The 17,318-nt window shown below is 37.2% G+C and overlaps 1 protein-coding gene across 3 annotated transcripts in view; it reads right to left on the bottom strand.

Annotated features, from left to right (window-relative positions):
• FAR2 (fatty acyl-CoA reductase 2) overlaps window positions 1-17,318 on the bottom strand; it is a 185,825-nt gene that overhangs the window by 6,526 nt on the left and 161,981 nt on the right. For all 3 annotated transcript variants that reach the window (XM_077952828.1, XM_015151153.3, NM_001265709.1), the window contains 6 exon segments: window positions 15,495-15,672; window positions 14,137-14,181; window positions 12,224-12,342; window positions 11,409-11,476; window positions 5,980-6,151; window positions 1,034-1,163 (listed from right to left, as the gene is read on the bottom strand). In XM_077952828.1, the coding sequence (XP_077808954.1) occupies window positions 1,034-1,163; window positions 5,980-6,151; window positions 11,409-11,476; window positions 12,224-12,342; window positions 14,137-14,181; window positions 15,495-15,672 (712 nt within the window).

Raw genomic sequence — 17,318 nt, 5'->3', positions numbered from 1 at the left:
TATATTTGACATGGATAATGCTTAGGAAATAATTCTAGGGCTTGGATTTGAATCATGCTCAATAAGTTTGATAGGTAGAAGTGAAACCCTTAGCTGGCAAGCAAGGTCAGTTAGCCATCTGATATTTACTCCCCAGTGTGACTTGGTTTCTTCTACATGCTGTCAGGTACAAAATAAAAGATACATTTTAGAAAATTGTTTCTTAGTGGGAAATGTCAATCAATATGGAGTGAAAGCCTTAAAATTGAGTTAAAAACTTTACCAATTGCATACAGAGATGTTCAGGGGATATATGACTGAGAAAAAGGCTAGGAACATGTATAATGTACAAAAGATTTCTCTGTGTGTGAATTTCAGAATATGCAAAGATTTTAGGACTTATCCTTTGTGACTGCCAAGAAATTAAATAAGTGGTGCTAATGCTAACGAATTAAGCTGAAGGCCTGTCTTGAGAAATAAAAGTCTGAACTGTTGTAGAGAAATCCTATAGGGAGGAAGATCAATGATGCAGCACTGCTGGAGGGAGGGCTGAGATGAGGCAGAGTGCATAGGTGTAGGGATTCGCTTTAACAAGGTACGGAAGGAACTGTAGCTGGGAGAGGCAGAACAACTTTGATTGGACAAGAATAGTGGATGATAGAGCTTATCAGCAATCAAATCACTATTTTTCATTGAAGTCATATGCCGTGGCAGATAAGGGAAGAACACAGTCACCCAGAGGTATTGAGGGTTTGTTGAAATGATAACTACCAACGAGTGACAAAACGATTGAAGTGCAGTAGATAAAACATGTCGGCAGATCAGCAGTTAAAGATTTAACCAAAGTCCAAGAACCTACGTTTCTTACTTACATTAAACTTGTTTCCTATGGTGGTGTTGATAGCATTGACCGATTTTCTTAGATAAACAAAGCAAAACAAAATCTGTGTCTATAACCAAAACGTCTTATTCATTCATTAGCTTTCCAAGTCAAATAATTCTAAATTCCAAGTGAGTAGCATTTTCCTGTTGCTTAAGTCGGTGCTATACTTACTCTCTGGTCTTCAGGACTCAGCTCAGACATCAGCATTTCTGTATTGTATGTGCTCCATTCCCAACTCCGGTTGATGAAATACTCCAACATGGAAGCAGTTCTTAAAATCTGATTCATGACCTTTGTCATCCTGAGATAACCATCAGATAGGAGTAAATATCAGCGCACCACAGATAGCTGCTTCCCTGTCAGTCTACAGGGATGTATGAGAAATTATTTTTAAGAAAATACAAAAATTATCCCTGTCTTTTTCTCCCATTCCTTATTAAAATTCTTATTCTTTTTTTCTCCTTCCACATTAACTCGCTGTTCATTCAACAGAAAAAGAAAAGGGCTGAATCTAAAGGAGCTTGTTCTGTTAGGCATTTAGTACTACCACACTCCTTTTCTAACACCTATTTCTCAAGAATAGCAAACCTATTTTTAAAGTGAGCCAACTATTCAACTTGAATGACATACTGTTTGTTTTTTTGAATTCTGATGTAGACAATTGGAAAACCTTCTCATCTTTCTTTTTGAGGCAGGGTCTTACTCTGTCACCCAGGCTGGAGCGCAGTGGGGCCCAGCTAATTTTTTATATATTTTGTAGATAGGGTTTTGCCATGTTGCCCAGGTTGGTCTTGAACTCCTGAGCTCAAGGGAACCAACTGCCCTGGCCTCCCAAAGTGTTGGGATTACAGGCATGAGCCACGGCGCCTGGCTTTATTTCTCATCTTTATTGTACATTCTTGTATTTTAAAAAATTGATAGAATCTGAGGTCTTAGTATATAACTTTTGGGCAGAAGTGTTTGACTATATCAGTGTTTGGTGAATCAAAAGCAGTTGTCAATCATAGTGGAGATTTAAAAAGAAAAAAAAAAAAACTTCTTGTTGATAACCTATTCTGTGTTAGGCATGGTCCCGATACTTTTACAAAGTATCCTCTCTGCTAATTTTGATACCATCTTTGTTAGGTAAGTCTGCAGTTTTACAAATGGGCAACATGAGCTTAAGATAAAGTGTCAACGTCAAATTCCAACCCAGTTTTAACTGACCTCAAAAAACCTGAGCTGTGTAATCTCACTGCCTTGTGTCCCATTACACAAGATGAACCACACTATCCAATCTTGTGGTCAGGACTTGGACCAGATCTTCTTTGTGCACCTCCCAACTTTATAACAATTTTCAAAAAACTTTCATATACAATCTTACTTCATCCTAACAATATGGCTGTGAGATAGTCAGGATTTATATTATGTATCTCCATTTTACAGAGAGATTATGCTCAAGGTCCCATAGCTAATGCCCAACCTAGGTCTTTTAGCTACAAATCACTTTTGGCCTGTAAAGCACTTGATTTTTAGTTAACCCAGTCTTGCTAGTAGTGATTACTATAGTTGGCTCAATAATTATGATGCTATTGTGGGGATTTGCTTTTAATTTTGGTCAAAGTTAATGCCCATGTACTAATGACTCATGAGGTATTTCTCTTACTGTATCATAGGAGATTTCTTAGGCATGAGATAGACATCATTGTGCCTGATATAAGCACCATAATAGGGTTCCACTTTACTATTACTATCGAAATCTTTAGCCATTCTCCAATTCTGATGCAATTGATGTGATTTCAATACACTTATTTTAATTTCTAAAAATAATGGTTGGACATGATATCATTGGATGTACAGAACTATATCAACCTAATGATATATTTTAGAAAAAACACTTGTATTACTCTCAGATAGAGAAGGTCTTTATTGTTTGTATGAGACAGGGTCTCGCTTTGTTGCCCAGGCTGGAGTGCAGTGGCTCAGTCATGACTCACTTTAGCCTTGACCTCCTGGGTTCAAGCAATCTTCTGCCTCAGACTCCTGAGTAGCTGGGACTATAGGCATGTGCCACCATGCCTGGACAACGTTTTTAAATTTTATTCTCGTAGTGATGGGGTCTCGCTATGTTGCCTAGTCTGGTCTTGAAGTCCTGGGCTTAAGTGATCCTCCTTCCTCAACCTCCCAAATTGCTGGGGTTACAGGTGTAAGCCACCACACCCAGCCAAGAAGGTCTCCTTAATACACAAAATGCAAAAGCTATAAAGGAAAACAATGATTCATTTTACCACATAAAAATTTAAAATATCTTTTAGGGATTATTATATTCTAAGCACTCATATTAAACTCTATAAAATAGATTATGATTACTATGCCCATTTTATAGAAGAGGAAGTTAGGATTTAGAGAGATGAAGTAATTTAGGACTCTTATGGCTAAGTTGGTGAAGCCAGGATTTAAATCCTATAAGTCTGACTCCAAACTTCATGTTCCTAAGCCCTGCATTATGTGTATCTTCACTCATATTACAAAAAGCTTTATAGTCAAAGCTAAAAAGAAACAGACCTGGAAAAAATATATGAAATATGTATTCAGACACACATGTTCCCATATATTAATAAGGACAACCTAATAGGAAAATAGGGAGCAGAAGCAGGCAACCCACAGAGGGGAAAACTTAAATGTCCAATAAACAAATGAAAGTCCAGTCCCTCCAGCAATCAGGAATGCAAATCAAAAAAACAAAAAGATGTCATTGCTTATGAGTTTGACAATTCAGAAGTTGATTTTTACAAAGTATTAATGAGGGTAAGAAATACTGTTTTGTACCCCTCGCCCAGGCACAGTGGCTCATGCCTGTAATCCCGGCACTTTGCGAGGCCGAGGTGGGTGAATTGCTTGAGGTCAGGAGTTCGAGACCAGCCTAGCCAAGATGGTGAAACCCCAACTCTGCTAAAAATACAAAAATTAGCCAGGCACGGTGGCGGGCACCTGTAATCCCAGCTACTCGGGAGGCTGAGGCAGGAGAATCGCTTGAACCCAGGAGGTAGAAGTTGCAGTGAGCCGAGATTGCACCACTGCACTCCAGCCTGGGTGACAGAGCAAGACTCCATCTCAAAAAAAAAAAAAAAAAAAAAAAAAGCCAGTTTTGTAGCCCTCATACACTGTTGTGGTAGTGCCCACTGACATTCTTCCTTTAGGGAGGGTCATCTGGCACTAGTCACAAAATCCGCATACCCTTTAATCCGGCAATCTCCCTCCTCAGCATCCTCTCCTGGCATAGGCACATTCTAGAAGGCACATTCTAGAAAGAGGCATGCACACTGATATCCATTGCCTCGTTGTTTGCAGTAAAAAAAAAAAAAAAAAAAAAAAAAAAAAAAAAAAAAAAAAAAAAGGCAACACTGGGCAGGATGACTTAGATTTTCATGGAAAATTAGTGGAAAAAGTTGTAAAATACATACAATTGATTTATATACACACATACCCCCCTACTGCAAAGCAAACCATATATGTCCATATATGGATGTAAAAGCGTAGAAGAGTATACACAAGCACACCTGGAGAAGGAAAGGGTCTAGAAGGATTTCAACTTTTTCTGCCATGAAGATTATTGCTAAAATACATACCACACAACAAACCAACCCATTTCCCACAAATATTACTGTTTGACTTCTCACAAGATACATACAGATTTTTATTGTGTCTCTTCCTTCTGTGTTTCTCTTTTTTCCTAACTGAACTTTGTTCTTTATGCAGGCTCTCTTCCAATCCTGACATATTTTAAAACCTTTAGCATTTCTGCTTACAATATTTGGGTTTTCTTCTTTTCCTAGCTTTATTGAACGAGCCCCATACAAATATTTTCCCCATAATCACAATGTTTCCTTTTCACCTTGCTCAAGAACTGAGTTCTGAGCTCCAAATGAGGTCTCTAACAATTTACATTCACTCTACATTGGCTAAGTTTTAGCCATTTGCACTGCTAATAAAGAAGACACACACGCTGAAGAAGACTTCCTCCCTTACAAAGGGGCTAGCACAGAAGGCAGTACTGTTCATGCTTCTGATTCTTGATCACAAGAATTGCCTTAGGCAATTATAATAATGATGACTCTGACACAATAGTATCTGAGCGAGACAGTTAAAGGCTATGTCCTATGTCACACAGCTAGGTGGTGACAGCTGCCTTAGCATCAGCACACTGTGTTCCCTCTAATTTCTTCACTCATCTCTAGGTGGCAGTAAATCTGGTTCCGAATACTGACTTTGAGACTCAGCTTTCTCCACATCCTTCCTGTCACTTTCTTTGAGACTAATTCAGATTCTTTCCTTAGCTTCTGTTTCCCCTTTTGTAAAATTGGGATGATGAGGATCTCTTCTTGGGTAACTGTGACAATTAAAGTGGGATCATCATACATCAGCCTTAGTCCCACGAGTGCCACAGTAAACTCTAAGTGAGGTTGTCATCATTATTGTAGATTTAAGATTATCTACCTATTCAGAAAACCCTAGTGACAGAGTCTCAGTTGCTTTTCTTTTTGCATGAATGATTACTTGCTGAATTCATCAAGCTCTTTAACATTTACCTTCCTTTATTGTGCTGGAACAATTTTAATGTCTTTTGTGACTTCTCTCTATGACTGCTTTGTTTGTTGAAAACTTATACAGGTCGAGTATCCTTTATCTGAAATGCTTGGGCCAGAAGTGTTTTGGGTTTTGATTGTTTTCAGATTTTGGGATATTTGCATATATGTAATGAGATATCTTGGGGATGGGACCCATGTCTAAACACAAAATTCATTTCTGTTTCATACATACTTAGCCATATACACATAGCCTGAAGGTAATCTTATGTAATATTTTAAATAATTTATGCATGAAACAGTTTTGAACATTTTTTTGACTGTGACCCATCACATGAGGTACAGTGTGTGGAATTTTCCACTTGTGGCATCATATCAGCACTCAAAACATTTTTCGATTTTGGAGAATTTCAGATTTCAGATGTTCAGATTAGGTGTGTTCAATCTGTATATATGGGTAAGATTCAGTTGTCTCCTTTAATCCTCTGCTGAAGGAAGCACTGAAGATTTTGGGGCAGTGACACTTTCAAAGCCATTGACTCAGCTTCTCACCTGGGCTTCCTTCCCGTGAGCCGCAGATAGCAGTCATAGATGATGGCAGGGGCCCGGTGGCTGACCGCATTCCAGTACTGGGATGTGAAGTTGTTGCTGGTAAAATTAGCATATGGTCTCCTGAAAGCTCTCTCTAATGGGATTTTTTCAAAGGTTGCCAAGACTTGGACTCCTGGGGAAAAAAGAAAGTAAGTGCTAGAGGAGAAGAGGAGAATATAAGTCCATCATAGTGGAAAGCATTTGTAATGGGGTCAAAACAATAAAGACGAAGGATTTGTTGTGTAGAGTCAAGAATCAATTTCTGAGAACAATATAAAGATTTTTATGCTGGGCAAGTGGTTATCTGCAAACTGAAACAGTGTGAATAGGTTAATAATTGGGTTCTTTATCTGAAACATTTACTGTAAAACAAATTATTGGGGAAACACTTGTCAATACAAGGAGATACTGTTCAGAAAAACGTGAATCTGCATTTAATTCTAAGGTTATCTAGTCTATTCTGAAAGCCCCACGACAGAGGCTAGAGACCTTATTTCCCTGGCTGGACCATTACTTTCAGAACCATTTAGAAAGTTTCTTAACATTTTATTTCACTCTTTAGTAAAGGTTTAAGTAAAAGATTCTAAAGATTTTCAAGGCAAGATTTCTTTGTGTTAGTTTACTTCAAATACTTCCCTGGGAATATGTTAGACTCAATTGTCCACTCTGGTATCCAGGGTTTTATTCATAATAGTATTTTTCTTCTTATATGATTACTTAGATTAAGCTTAAGAACTTTTTATGCACATTTGTGAATTCAGTAGTTCTTTCCAAAAGATATTCATTTGAATTCAATTTTATTTAATGTATGTAGGTGTTTTTTCAAAGCGTATGCCTAAGCTCATTATTCAATTATGATGACATCAGTTATTATGGTAATATGACTGTTGCCCTCCTTAAAAAAATACCAGCTGAAATCTATCTGAAAATATAAATCCTATACAAAGAAGAGTCTCCAGAATCAATTGGTTCATAGGCATTTGTTAAAACATATGTGGCATTATTAAAACATTTGGTTCTCTGCATAACGGAAACTTATGCACAAGTTGATAGCATAAGAGATTCTGATCTCAACACTGACATTCTGATGTATATATCCATATACCTGGTCAACATTTCCATCTGGATGTGTAATAGACATTCACATCTAACAGCTCCAAAATTGGCCTCCTGATACTCCGACTACCAACCACCCCCTTCCCAATACATACACAAACTTGCTGCTTCTTCACTAATCTACTTCTAACCAAATGGTAATTCAATTTTTTTAGTAGTTCAGCCAAAAACTTTGGGGTCATCCTTGATTCTTTAACAACCCACACACAATTTAACAAAATCTATCAGCTCTCTGTTTGAAAAATACCCAGAATCATAATTTCCACCTGCTGTGTCTCTGATCCAAACCACTACTGTAGCCTGGAGTGTTGCAGTACCGTCCTAAGTGGTCTCTGCCACTACCCTTGTACTCCTACAGTCTGACCTCCATGGCGCAGCCAGAGTGATTCTCGTAAAATGTAACTCAGAGTATATTACAGATAGTTCTCCATTCAGAGCCCTTCAGTGGAATCTCATCTCATTTAGAGTCACAGCCATGGTCTGGAAGGCCTTGCACTCTCTACATCTTCACTCTATCTGCCCACCACTCTGACTTTATCTCCTACCATTCTCCCTCTCAGTGCTTCTGCTGCAGCCATACTGGCCTGCTTGCTGTCCTTGAATATGATTAAAGAGCTGGAGCACTTATTGGTTCTTCAACTTGGGTATTTCCTCCACATGTCCCTCCGATTTGCCCCCTCACTTCTTTCAGGTCTCTACTAAGATGACACGTTATCAGACAGACTTTCCTTGGCCATCACATATAAAACAGCAGCCTTCACACATCACTATTTACTTCTTTAGTCGGTTTTATTTTTCTGCAATCTCTCAACCATATCTGATGTATATTTCTCTTTTCTAAGATTTAAGTACCATAACAAAATTTTGTCTATTTTGTTTCAACCTATATAGTACCTTGAAAGTGGTTGGCAGGTAATCGGTGCCCAATAAATATTTTTTGACTAAATGAATGAATAAATATCTCAGCAACATACAATTACTTTCCATTTCCTAAATCTATACCAATCCTTCCTTTAGTCATTACAAACACATTTATTTGGCATTTAACACTTGCCAGGCATTGTGGTAGGTGCTGAGGTAAAAAAAAAAAAAAAAAAAGTAATACTTATGATATATTCCCTGTCTTTAAGGAATTGGCAATCTAGTGGGAGATGTAGACAATTTATGATTACAATATTTTGCCTGAGTATTCTGCTAGAGATCAGTACAATAGGCTCTGGTGGAAGACAAAAGAAGCCTCTAGCTCTGTGTGCCAGGAAGGGCAGGGCTGAGGCTGGGTTAGGAATGGCTTTCTGAGAAAGCTGTCCAAATGGTAATAGCAAGCATTTACTGAAATGTTCATCGTTCTAATCACTGTGGTAAGCACTTTATCTCATTAAATCCTCCCAAGAGCTCCCTGGAATAGAATGATTATTATTCTCATTGACAGATTTAAAAAAAAAAAAAAAAAAAAAAAAAAAAAGATCTACGAGGAGAAACTGAGTGACTTTTTCAAGTTCACACAACTAGTAAGTAGCGGAGTCTACTAAATGGTAGGCACCATACCAGCATATAACATCTATGTGGGCATGGATTTCTGTTTAGTGATATATCCTTAGCCCAAGAATAGTGCCTATTTAATGAGTACTGGAATGAATGAATGAGCTATGATTTGAATCCAAGAATATTAGATCTTAAAGCCCAAGACTTTTAACCATTAAGCTACTGTCTTTCTGATCTGAAGTACAAGTAGAAACTCATGCACATGTAGAAAGTTTAATTTGGTAATTGAAAACTGCACTTCTGCATCCTCATAGGTCAAAGAAGAATTTAAATGAAAAATGCTTAACGCTTAGAGAGTAATGATAACATCAACACCATACAACTACACGTGTGGGATACAGCCAAAGTGGCATTTGAGCGACATATAAAGCCATAAATGCATGTATTAGAAAAGCTGAATATTCGTGAGCTGTATTTCTAAATTAAAGAGAAGAGGCCGGGCGCGGTGGCTCACGCCTGTAATCCCAGCCCTTTGGGAGGCCGAGGCGGGCATATCACGAGGTCAGATCAAGACCATCCTGGTTAACACAGTGAAACCCCGTCTCTATGAAAAATACAAAAAAAAAAAACTAGCCGGGCTTGGTGGCGGGCGCCTGTAGTCCTAGCTACTCGCGAGACTGAGGCAGGAGAATGGCGTGAACCCGGGAGGCGGAGCTTGCAGTGAGCCGAGATCGCGCCACTGCACTCCAGCCTGGGCGACAGAGCGAGACTCCGTCTCAAAAAAAAAAAAGAAGAAAGAAATAATCAAAGAAAACAGGAGGAAGGGGAAAATAGAGATAAGGCAACATATCAATATGTATCAATGCAGTAGAAAACGAAGCAACATAATAAAGAATCAATAAAGCCAGAAGAAGTTGGTTCTTTGAAAAAAGAAGTAATAAACCCTTTGGAGAAGACACATAAATATTATGAATTAGAAACATAATTACAGATACAGTTTAGGACAAAAAAATTGATATAATATGAAAAATTTTATGGGAATACGTTTTAAAACAGACAAATTCTTAGAAAAAGAGCCAAATATAATTTACTCAAACTGATTCCAGTAGAAACTGAAAGCCTGCAAAATTCTTTAACTATTGAGGCAATAAAAAATCCTCTCACAACAAAATTACAAATCCAGATAATTTATAGGTAATTTTACCAAGTTTCCAAGGAATAGATTGCTCCAATATTTACACAAACACTTTCAGAGAATAGAAAACAACAAGGGAAATATATTATCAGCAAACTGAATTAAACAGAATATATAAAAGATAACATGCTGTGACCCACTTGGGTTTATCCTAAAAATGGCAGGATAGTTTAAAATTTGAAGAGTCTCAAGAATCACCGGTTCATAGACATTTATTAAAAGATATGTGGCATTATTAAAACATTTGGTTCTATGCATAACCAAAAGTTATGCACAGGTTGACAGCATAAGAGATTCTGATATCCCATGTTCACCGACCCAGCTGTCTATCACTCCTTGTAATGTCACCTGCGGCTATGTATGTTGAACCTCCTGTGGCATGGCTACTGCTCCTAGTAGGAAGCATTGTGATCCCTCCTAAGAGCCCTGATAGGAAACACAAATGAATTTAATTTGAATGCAACATCAAATTAATTAGTAATAGCTTTCAGAAATGCTGTATTAGATGGGAATCTAGAATAGAGCCTTGGCACAGGGAGAAACAATGTTGTATCAGCCAACAATGTTTGCTATAGGTTTAAGAGGAGTAGAGAAAAATACATGCATGCCAGGCATTTTTCATTCTTGGAAAAGATTTTTCAATTCAAAGCCTATTACAAAATGAGCCACAGTGTCTAGCTGCCCTACAATAGAACTCTCAGTGCAGCACCATGGCTTACCACTGGAATGTGTAGAGGTAGTGTTACCTATGTAACAGGGAAAGAAAGTGTGCATTAGTAGGCACTAGGAAATCCTACAGAATAGCCAAACTCCCTACTTTTAACTTTCTACCATCATTAGATGTTTAAGTTGTACTCAACTCTATTTCCATGGTTTTATACATTGAACAGATCCAGTCCTTTACATTCAGACAAATCAATTATTTGTATAGTACAGGGTTTATCCATTTCACCAAGCATGAAGAATCATCTAGATGCTTATTAAAAATATAGTCTCCTCAGCACCACCCAAGACCGTGGTCCCAAGTGTTCAAGGAATCTGGGTGTCGTTTTTATTTCTCCCATAGTGATTCCCATTCACTTTTACAAATCGCTAGTGGAGTGGTTATTGCACACCTGAGAGGCAAGCTGCATAAATTAATGATCAGTATGATGGCTCAATAACAAAGGAATAACATCACCTGACTTTTCTAAATCTCATTGGTCATTGATCACGTCGCATTCTCAGTGACATATCAAGAAGGGAAGGGGTGTGTGTAGGAGCCACTGCTCCAGCAGGGAGGAGTATTTCAGTATTTTATCACTGACATTCTTTGTAACTGCCAACTTTTGCTTTGTTTCATCGTTTTTAACATCTTTATAGCCAGTGGACCCCTTACTGCTTACAATCATGCACACGTTGCCACTGACTCCTTTCTTTGGTAACCACAGTACATTCTAGTTAACTACCACACATTTACAATATCTCATTATTTTGTGTCTTTACTTACTTTTTGTCTTTCTCCCCGTATAGGCTCTAAGCTCCATGACACACTTTGTCAATTTTTTCTCTATGCCAGATGCTAGTAATTATAGACTTACATGGCTAAAGCACTTACCCATTTTGTGCCAATTGCAGGGATTGAGGTTACCAGATGTACTGTGGTAGACTAATGTTGACTTAGGTCTGGAAAATGAAATAAAAATTAGATAAGTACAACAAAATGGAAAGCTAATGAAAGAAAAAATAAGGAAAAATAATATTTAGACAGATTGGTTTCAGTAACTCATCTGATTAAGGCAACCTATGAAAGGCTTCCATCGTTCATTCTTTCTCTGGGTTAACAAGCAAAATGGAAGAAGACTAGGAAAAGCGTGTGTGTGTGTGTGTGTGTGTGTGAAAGAGATGTTAAATAGGAGTGACATAGTATGGAGCACATATGTGTGAATTCACATAAGAAAAATTTAATTCTGTTTACCATTCACTAACAGACCCAAATATATGAATAACCTATTTTTTTTTCCTTTGTACCAGGAAGCTTCCCCACACACCGTGACTGAACTTTTGGCATTTACCAGAGTTCAATTAAAAAATATATTCTCTCATTTCATCAATTTCTATCTCCTTTGCCCTAAAAGAGAAAGCTGAATTTTAGACTACTGAATAGAAAGAAAAGCCTTTTGGTTATCAAGAATTTTATAGTTAAGTGATTTAAAGGTTTTATTACTTTATGGGTAGCCAAGTTCTAAACTGTATTTATAAAACAACGAAATGCATATATGATGGCATATTAGGAACTCCATAAAATATTGAAATACACACTTTCACACATTTGGGGTCTTGTACAATGAAATGTCTATATTTGGAAAATGGGCCTAATATATTCACTCTGCCCCTCTTGAAACCTTTGAAAGCCCACTTGAGCATCCACACCTGTGAACTGCAGTATACCATCCTACAGCTAGCATGAGATTGACGACTGTATCAACTGGAATTAAGTCTGCCACTGCCTTTGGAGTAGCTTTTAAGGCCCGAAGAAACCCTTTCCCAGCCTGCATAGGAAAAAGAACATAAAATGTTAATCCAGGTCTTAAATAATAGCTGGGGCTAAAGTATGTATCATCAAACTGATTATACTAGTGCAGTACGTGAAAACAGCTAACATTGATCCACTGCTTACCAGGTTCTTATGCTAAGTCTGACTTCCTCAGTCTATCCTACCTTCCCAGCCAAGCGCATCTCCAGCATTTCCATGAACTACTAGTGTTCCTCACGTTCCTTCAGGAAATAAAATTCCTCGAATTTGTGAGAGGTTAATAAACTCAATTAACAAACACCAAGAATAAACTTTTACATCTTAAAAATTCATAAAACATGTTAAGAATTAAGGTTATACAAATTTCCCATTAACTTTCCCATTAATATTTGTTTACCATTTCCTTGATGATTTTGTTTTCTGCTAGGGTTTATTAGCTTACAAGCAATAGTAGGCACTAAAAGTTTAAGAAACATTTATTTGAAAAACATTAATTGGCGAAATTCCACCATTAATAAAATAAAACTTTTTTTTTGGCTTGGAAAAATTGCCTTATTATTTACTTTTTATTCAGCATCTTAGTTCACCTCACAGATCACTGATGTTACATAGATGCAAGAATTAGGAATTATTCATGTCAATAATTTGTTGAGTTTATGAAATTGATTCTTTGCGCTTTGCATGTTTCCAACATTGATTTGCAATGATTAGCACTTTCTTATGTTACTCAGTTCTGTTGTCTTATAACTAGCTCCCCTTCTTTCGAACATAAGAAACCAATCTAGAACATTTTAGAAAATGTAAATAAATATGCAGCTTTGCATATAATGAAACCCGCTTTGGGATCATGTTAAAATAATGATGTTCTAAGCCACTAAATGTTCACCCCAACTGAACTTTTGTAGAAGAAAGAGTTGAAGGCAGATGGGAAACAGAAAGAAAAGGGCTGCTTGAAAAATCAGACATCGGAAGGAAGATCTTTGTCACTGTTATAATTCACTGTCTCTTATTCATATTGCAATTCATGTTGACCCTAGTTCTGGGAGGAACAGAGATAGAGTCTGAAGCGCAGTCTAAATCCCTAATAAGATTTAAACGCATTTAGATCACTGATTTCCTATTCATTGTACAAAACAGTGAAGTGGGGTTTAGACCCTAAATGCTTCAGTGTGAGCTGTGAAGTCCCACAGCTTGGCTGGATCAATCTGGACTTCGGGGAGATGCGCACTGAGGGCTGCTTACCTAGAGGAGCCACGTTTCTCCTGGTAAGAGATTATTGAAAAGGTGTTGCCTATATTCATGGATTTTTGTATTTGAAAAATTTGCTGCAATTGGTAGTTCTCTTTCTTGTATTCATTAAGAATTATTGATGTATATCTCTTTTCTATACACACACATAAACTCTTACATGTGTTTGATAATCAAGAATTTAATAATCTTTGAAGATATTTTTACTGCATCCTCAATTCACTGCACTAATTCATGTGATTATAAACGGCAAAAAGGGGGAAATACCCCCATCTTGTGGTAACTAAAGAAAAGTCCTGATGCTCAAAGGCTTCAAAAATAAAACTCCTAAATAGTAACTGATAGCACATTACCTCTGTTTTTCTTGATAAAAAATTCTCAAAGAATAAAATAATTTCATCCTGCCTCTATATTACAATTAGAACAATTAAAATAATGTGCCTCAATTGTTAGTAAAGTAGCATTTATATTTTTGGATCAATGAAGCTAAGTCAGCACTAAGAATTTTGTTACTCTTCCTCTACTATATTTCAGGGAGTTATTTCTTCATTGTTATACATACCGCAATAATTAGTCCATTAGGTCCATTTATATTATCAACCCAACCCTAAAAGAAAGAAGATTTCTGTTGGTTACACATTTCAGAAAATTGTTTTATCTTTGGAACATCTGCAGTCTAATCTTAATAAATTTCAAACAAGAGCACTGAGATCCCAGCCAATAGAACTATCTAATTCAGTATTATTTAGATCTCAAAAGATAAAGGCAAATCACTGGCCATTTTCTGTACTTTATTTGACTGTGCAAAAATTAGAATTTTGCCAGGATTGTTTTTCTTAGCAGGAGCCATGAATGGTTTTCTGGTGTTTTATGACCTCTTATGGACCTTGTCCTTATATCATGATCTGCTAAGCAATTCACCAACCATCCTTCTCCACCTTAGTCCTGATTTCAGCCTCCTTAGGAGAACATTGAAAACATGATTTGTGTTAATGGCCCATTTCTTGACATTTTTTACCAGCTATAGAGTCCATGACAGATATATATATGTGTGTGTGTGTGTGTGTGTTTCTGTATGTGTATTGACTTGCTTAAAGATGTTACAGAAAGATTATGTTTAAGAGCAGCTAGAGGGAAATGTGTTTTTAAGTTTGTTTCTTAAGACCTAAGCCATTCAGCTGACCTTATTATGTCTCTTTACATTACAGTATAAAAGTCAAATGTGTGTGTATAATGGGAGAGGAGAGAGAAGAGAGGAGAAGATGAAGGGATTAATATTTGTTGAGCCTTTTAGTAGGGACCAGGCTTTTACTTGAGACTGAGCACTCCTCATACATTGTCTCATTAAATCAACTCTCCAAAGTAGTATCTGTCCTGTTTTATGGAAGGGACAACTCAAAAACATTGCATTACCAGTAAGTAGTGGAGCTGGAATTTACCCCAAAGCCTCACAGATTTGCTTTGAAGAAGATGATGTAATTCAAAGTACTTTCAAAAGGTCATGGCAGTATGCTGAGGTTTAAAAAAATTAGTATTCCTAAACTGAGATCCTTCTGTGAGCTTTGAAACTCTTGTTTACCCTGGCAGTTATAATACTACCAATTTGGCCACTAAGGACATTCTGGTATGCTTAAACTGTAGTAAGAAAGCCAAGATATGAAACCATCACCCATGGGAATTTTGAGACTAGAGTAATTAGAAGCTAATTTAAGCTCTCCATCCAACTCTAGGACAGTCAAGGTAACTGCCAGAGGAGCCACATGCTGGAAACCAAAGTGGAATTTTGCCCTAGTTCATATTCGATCGGCTGCACTTAGCTATAAATCCTGAGGAGGAGAAGAAGAAAGACATCAGAAAGTAATTGGGCTAGAAGAACCTTAGTTTGGAAGCAAAACACAGAATCCAGGTGAGTGGGCTTACTGGGAAAGGCTCCTGCCAAGTTGCTCCCACAATGGAGGGCCTTATGATGGCAATGTTCAGGTTCCTGCTCTCTTGCTGCACCACCATTTCTCCCAAGGCCTTGGTGTAGGTGTAAATATTGGGCCAATCTCTGATCAGTTTGGGTGCAATCTCTTCAATAATAGCATCGTCTAACCACCTAAAAGGTAGTCAGAATAAAGAGAATTCTAGTAACGTATGTTAGACAATAAACCAAAAGGAAAATGTGAGACACAATCAAAGAAAACTTCCACCTTTTGGCCTCGGTTCTGGAATTCAGAACAGTCACATGATACCAAGGTTGAGTGTGTACCTGTTCAAAGCATGCACGAGCCCTTTGCTCTCCACTGCTAAGCCCAATCTTATCCTATGCCCTCCCATCCAAACAGATAGGTAGGTAGGTAGGTAGACAGGCAGGCAGGTAGGTAGATAGACTGATAGAATCAATAGCAATACTACTTTATTACGAATAATAGTATAGGGCTATTAGTACTACTTTATTAGTACTACTTTAGCTCTACTGCTACTTTATCAGTATTGATTACTACTTTATTGTAGTAGTACTAAAATAGAGGTTTAGTAGTACTATATTAGAGGTTATTTTTACTTCCTCCCCAGCAAGCTCATAAGTACATTCATTGAACACATATTTGAGTCCCAGTCATTCTCCCAGTAGTGTGCTGAATGCTGTGTTCAGGGCGTTAGAGGCTCTCATCCAAGGTGCTTCAGTGGCAGCCCTACTCAGTGTTGTCCGATAAAAATCCGATGTAGTAATCCTGAAGCCTTTAGCTTTAAATTTTAAAAATTTCACTGAATGCAAATCAAATCAAAGCGACTACTTTTGGCAGACTTACAATCTGTTTTAGCAAACCTATGTAATGCATTTTTGAAGATCTGTTTAAAGTCTATGCTAATAATTTGATAATTATCTCCAGAGATTTCCAGTAAATTCTGAAGTCTGTCAAGTGGGGTGATTATAGTGCTCTGAAATAGCTTCAAAATCACGATTATTGACTACTCCTATTTACAAGATAATGTGTATCATGAATAACAAAGTTACATAGCATCAGCCTAATCTTTCTTAAAAATATGTCAGAACCACTTGATAACCCCAAAGTCTATCTACACCTCTCTAAGAAAGCAACAAAAGTATTGTCAATTATATATGTAACATTCTTCTAGTTAACAGATCTATGTGGTTAAATTATTGATATAATATAGCTTTTTAAAAATTAAGCTGCCGAAATATGCTAGTGTGATTTTTCTAATCAATGTGGTACATCTATTTCCACAGAACTATACTATTTTGATTGTAGAAAATCTTCAGTTACCACTTGGCTGACATGACAAATTTTTGAGCCACTAAGATGTACATGATGTTAAGACGTATTCAGAATCACAACTTTCAATTTTAATGCCTCATTTGATCCTGAGTTAGAACATGGGCCTTGACTATAATGTTTCCATTTTTCTTGCTTTGCTTCTATTAGTGCTGAGTGTGTTCTGGATACTCAAATAGCTTTTCATTTAAATTGAATAGAGAAAGATTGAGGGGTTCTAGAATTAAAAACAACTTCCACTACATAGAAATATCTAGGGTATTTTAATTATATGGTCACCTGGGGCCTGGGAAAGAATACAGGATGATGCGGACACCTCTCCATCTTAACAATAATCCTACCACTATCTCATTTCATACAGTGGATTGACTGACCTGAGACCATTTTTCTCTCACCTGCAAAAATATGTAGTTTAAGAAAACCAGGTCTTGAGGGAATAGAGCTTAATTTCAATAAGGCTATGAAG

Source organism: Macaca mulatta, chromosome 11 (assembly GCF_049350105.2).
Source record: "Macaca mulatta isolate MMU2019108-1 chromosome 11, T2T-MMU8v2.0, whole genome shotgun sequence".
Classification (NCBI taxonomy): Eukaryota; Metazoa; Chordata; class Mammalia; order Primates; family Cercopithecidae; genus Macaca; species Macaca mulatta.
The sequence above is the reverse complement of the archived record's forward strand: the minus strand, read 5'-3'. Positions and strand labels throughout refer to the sequence as shown.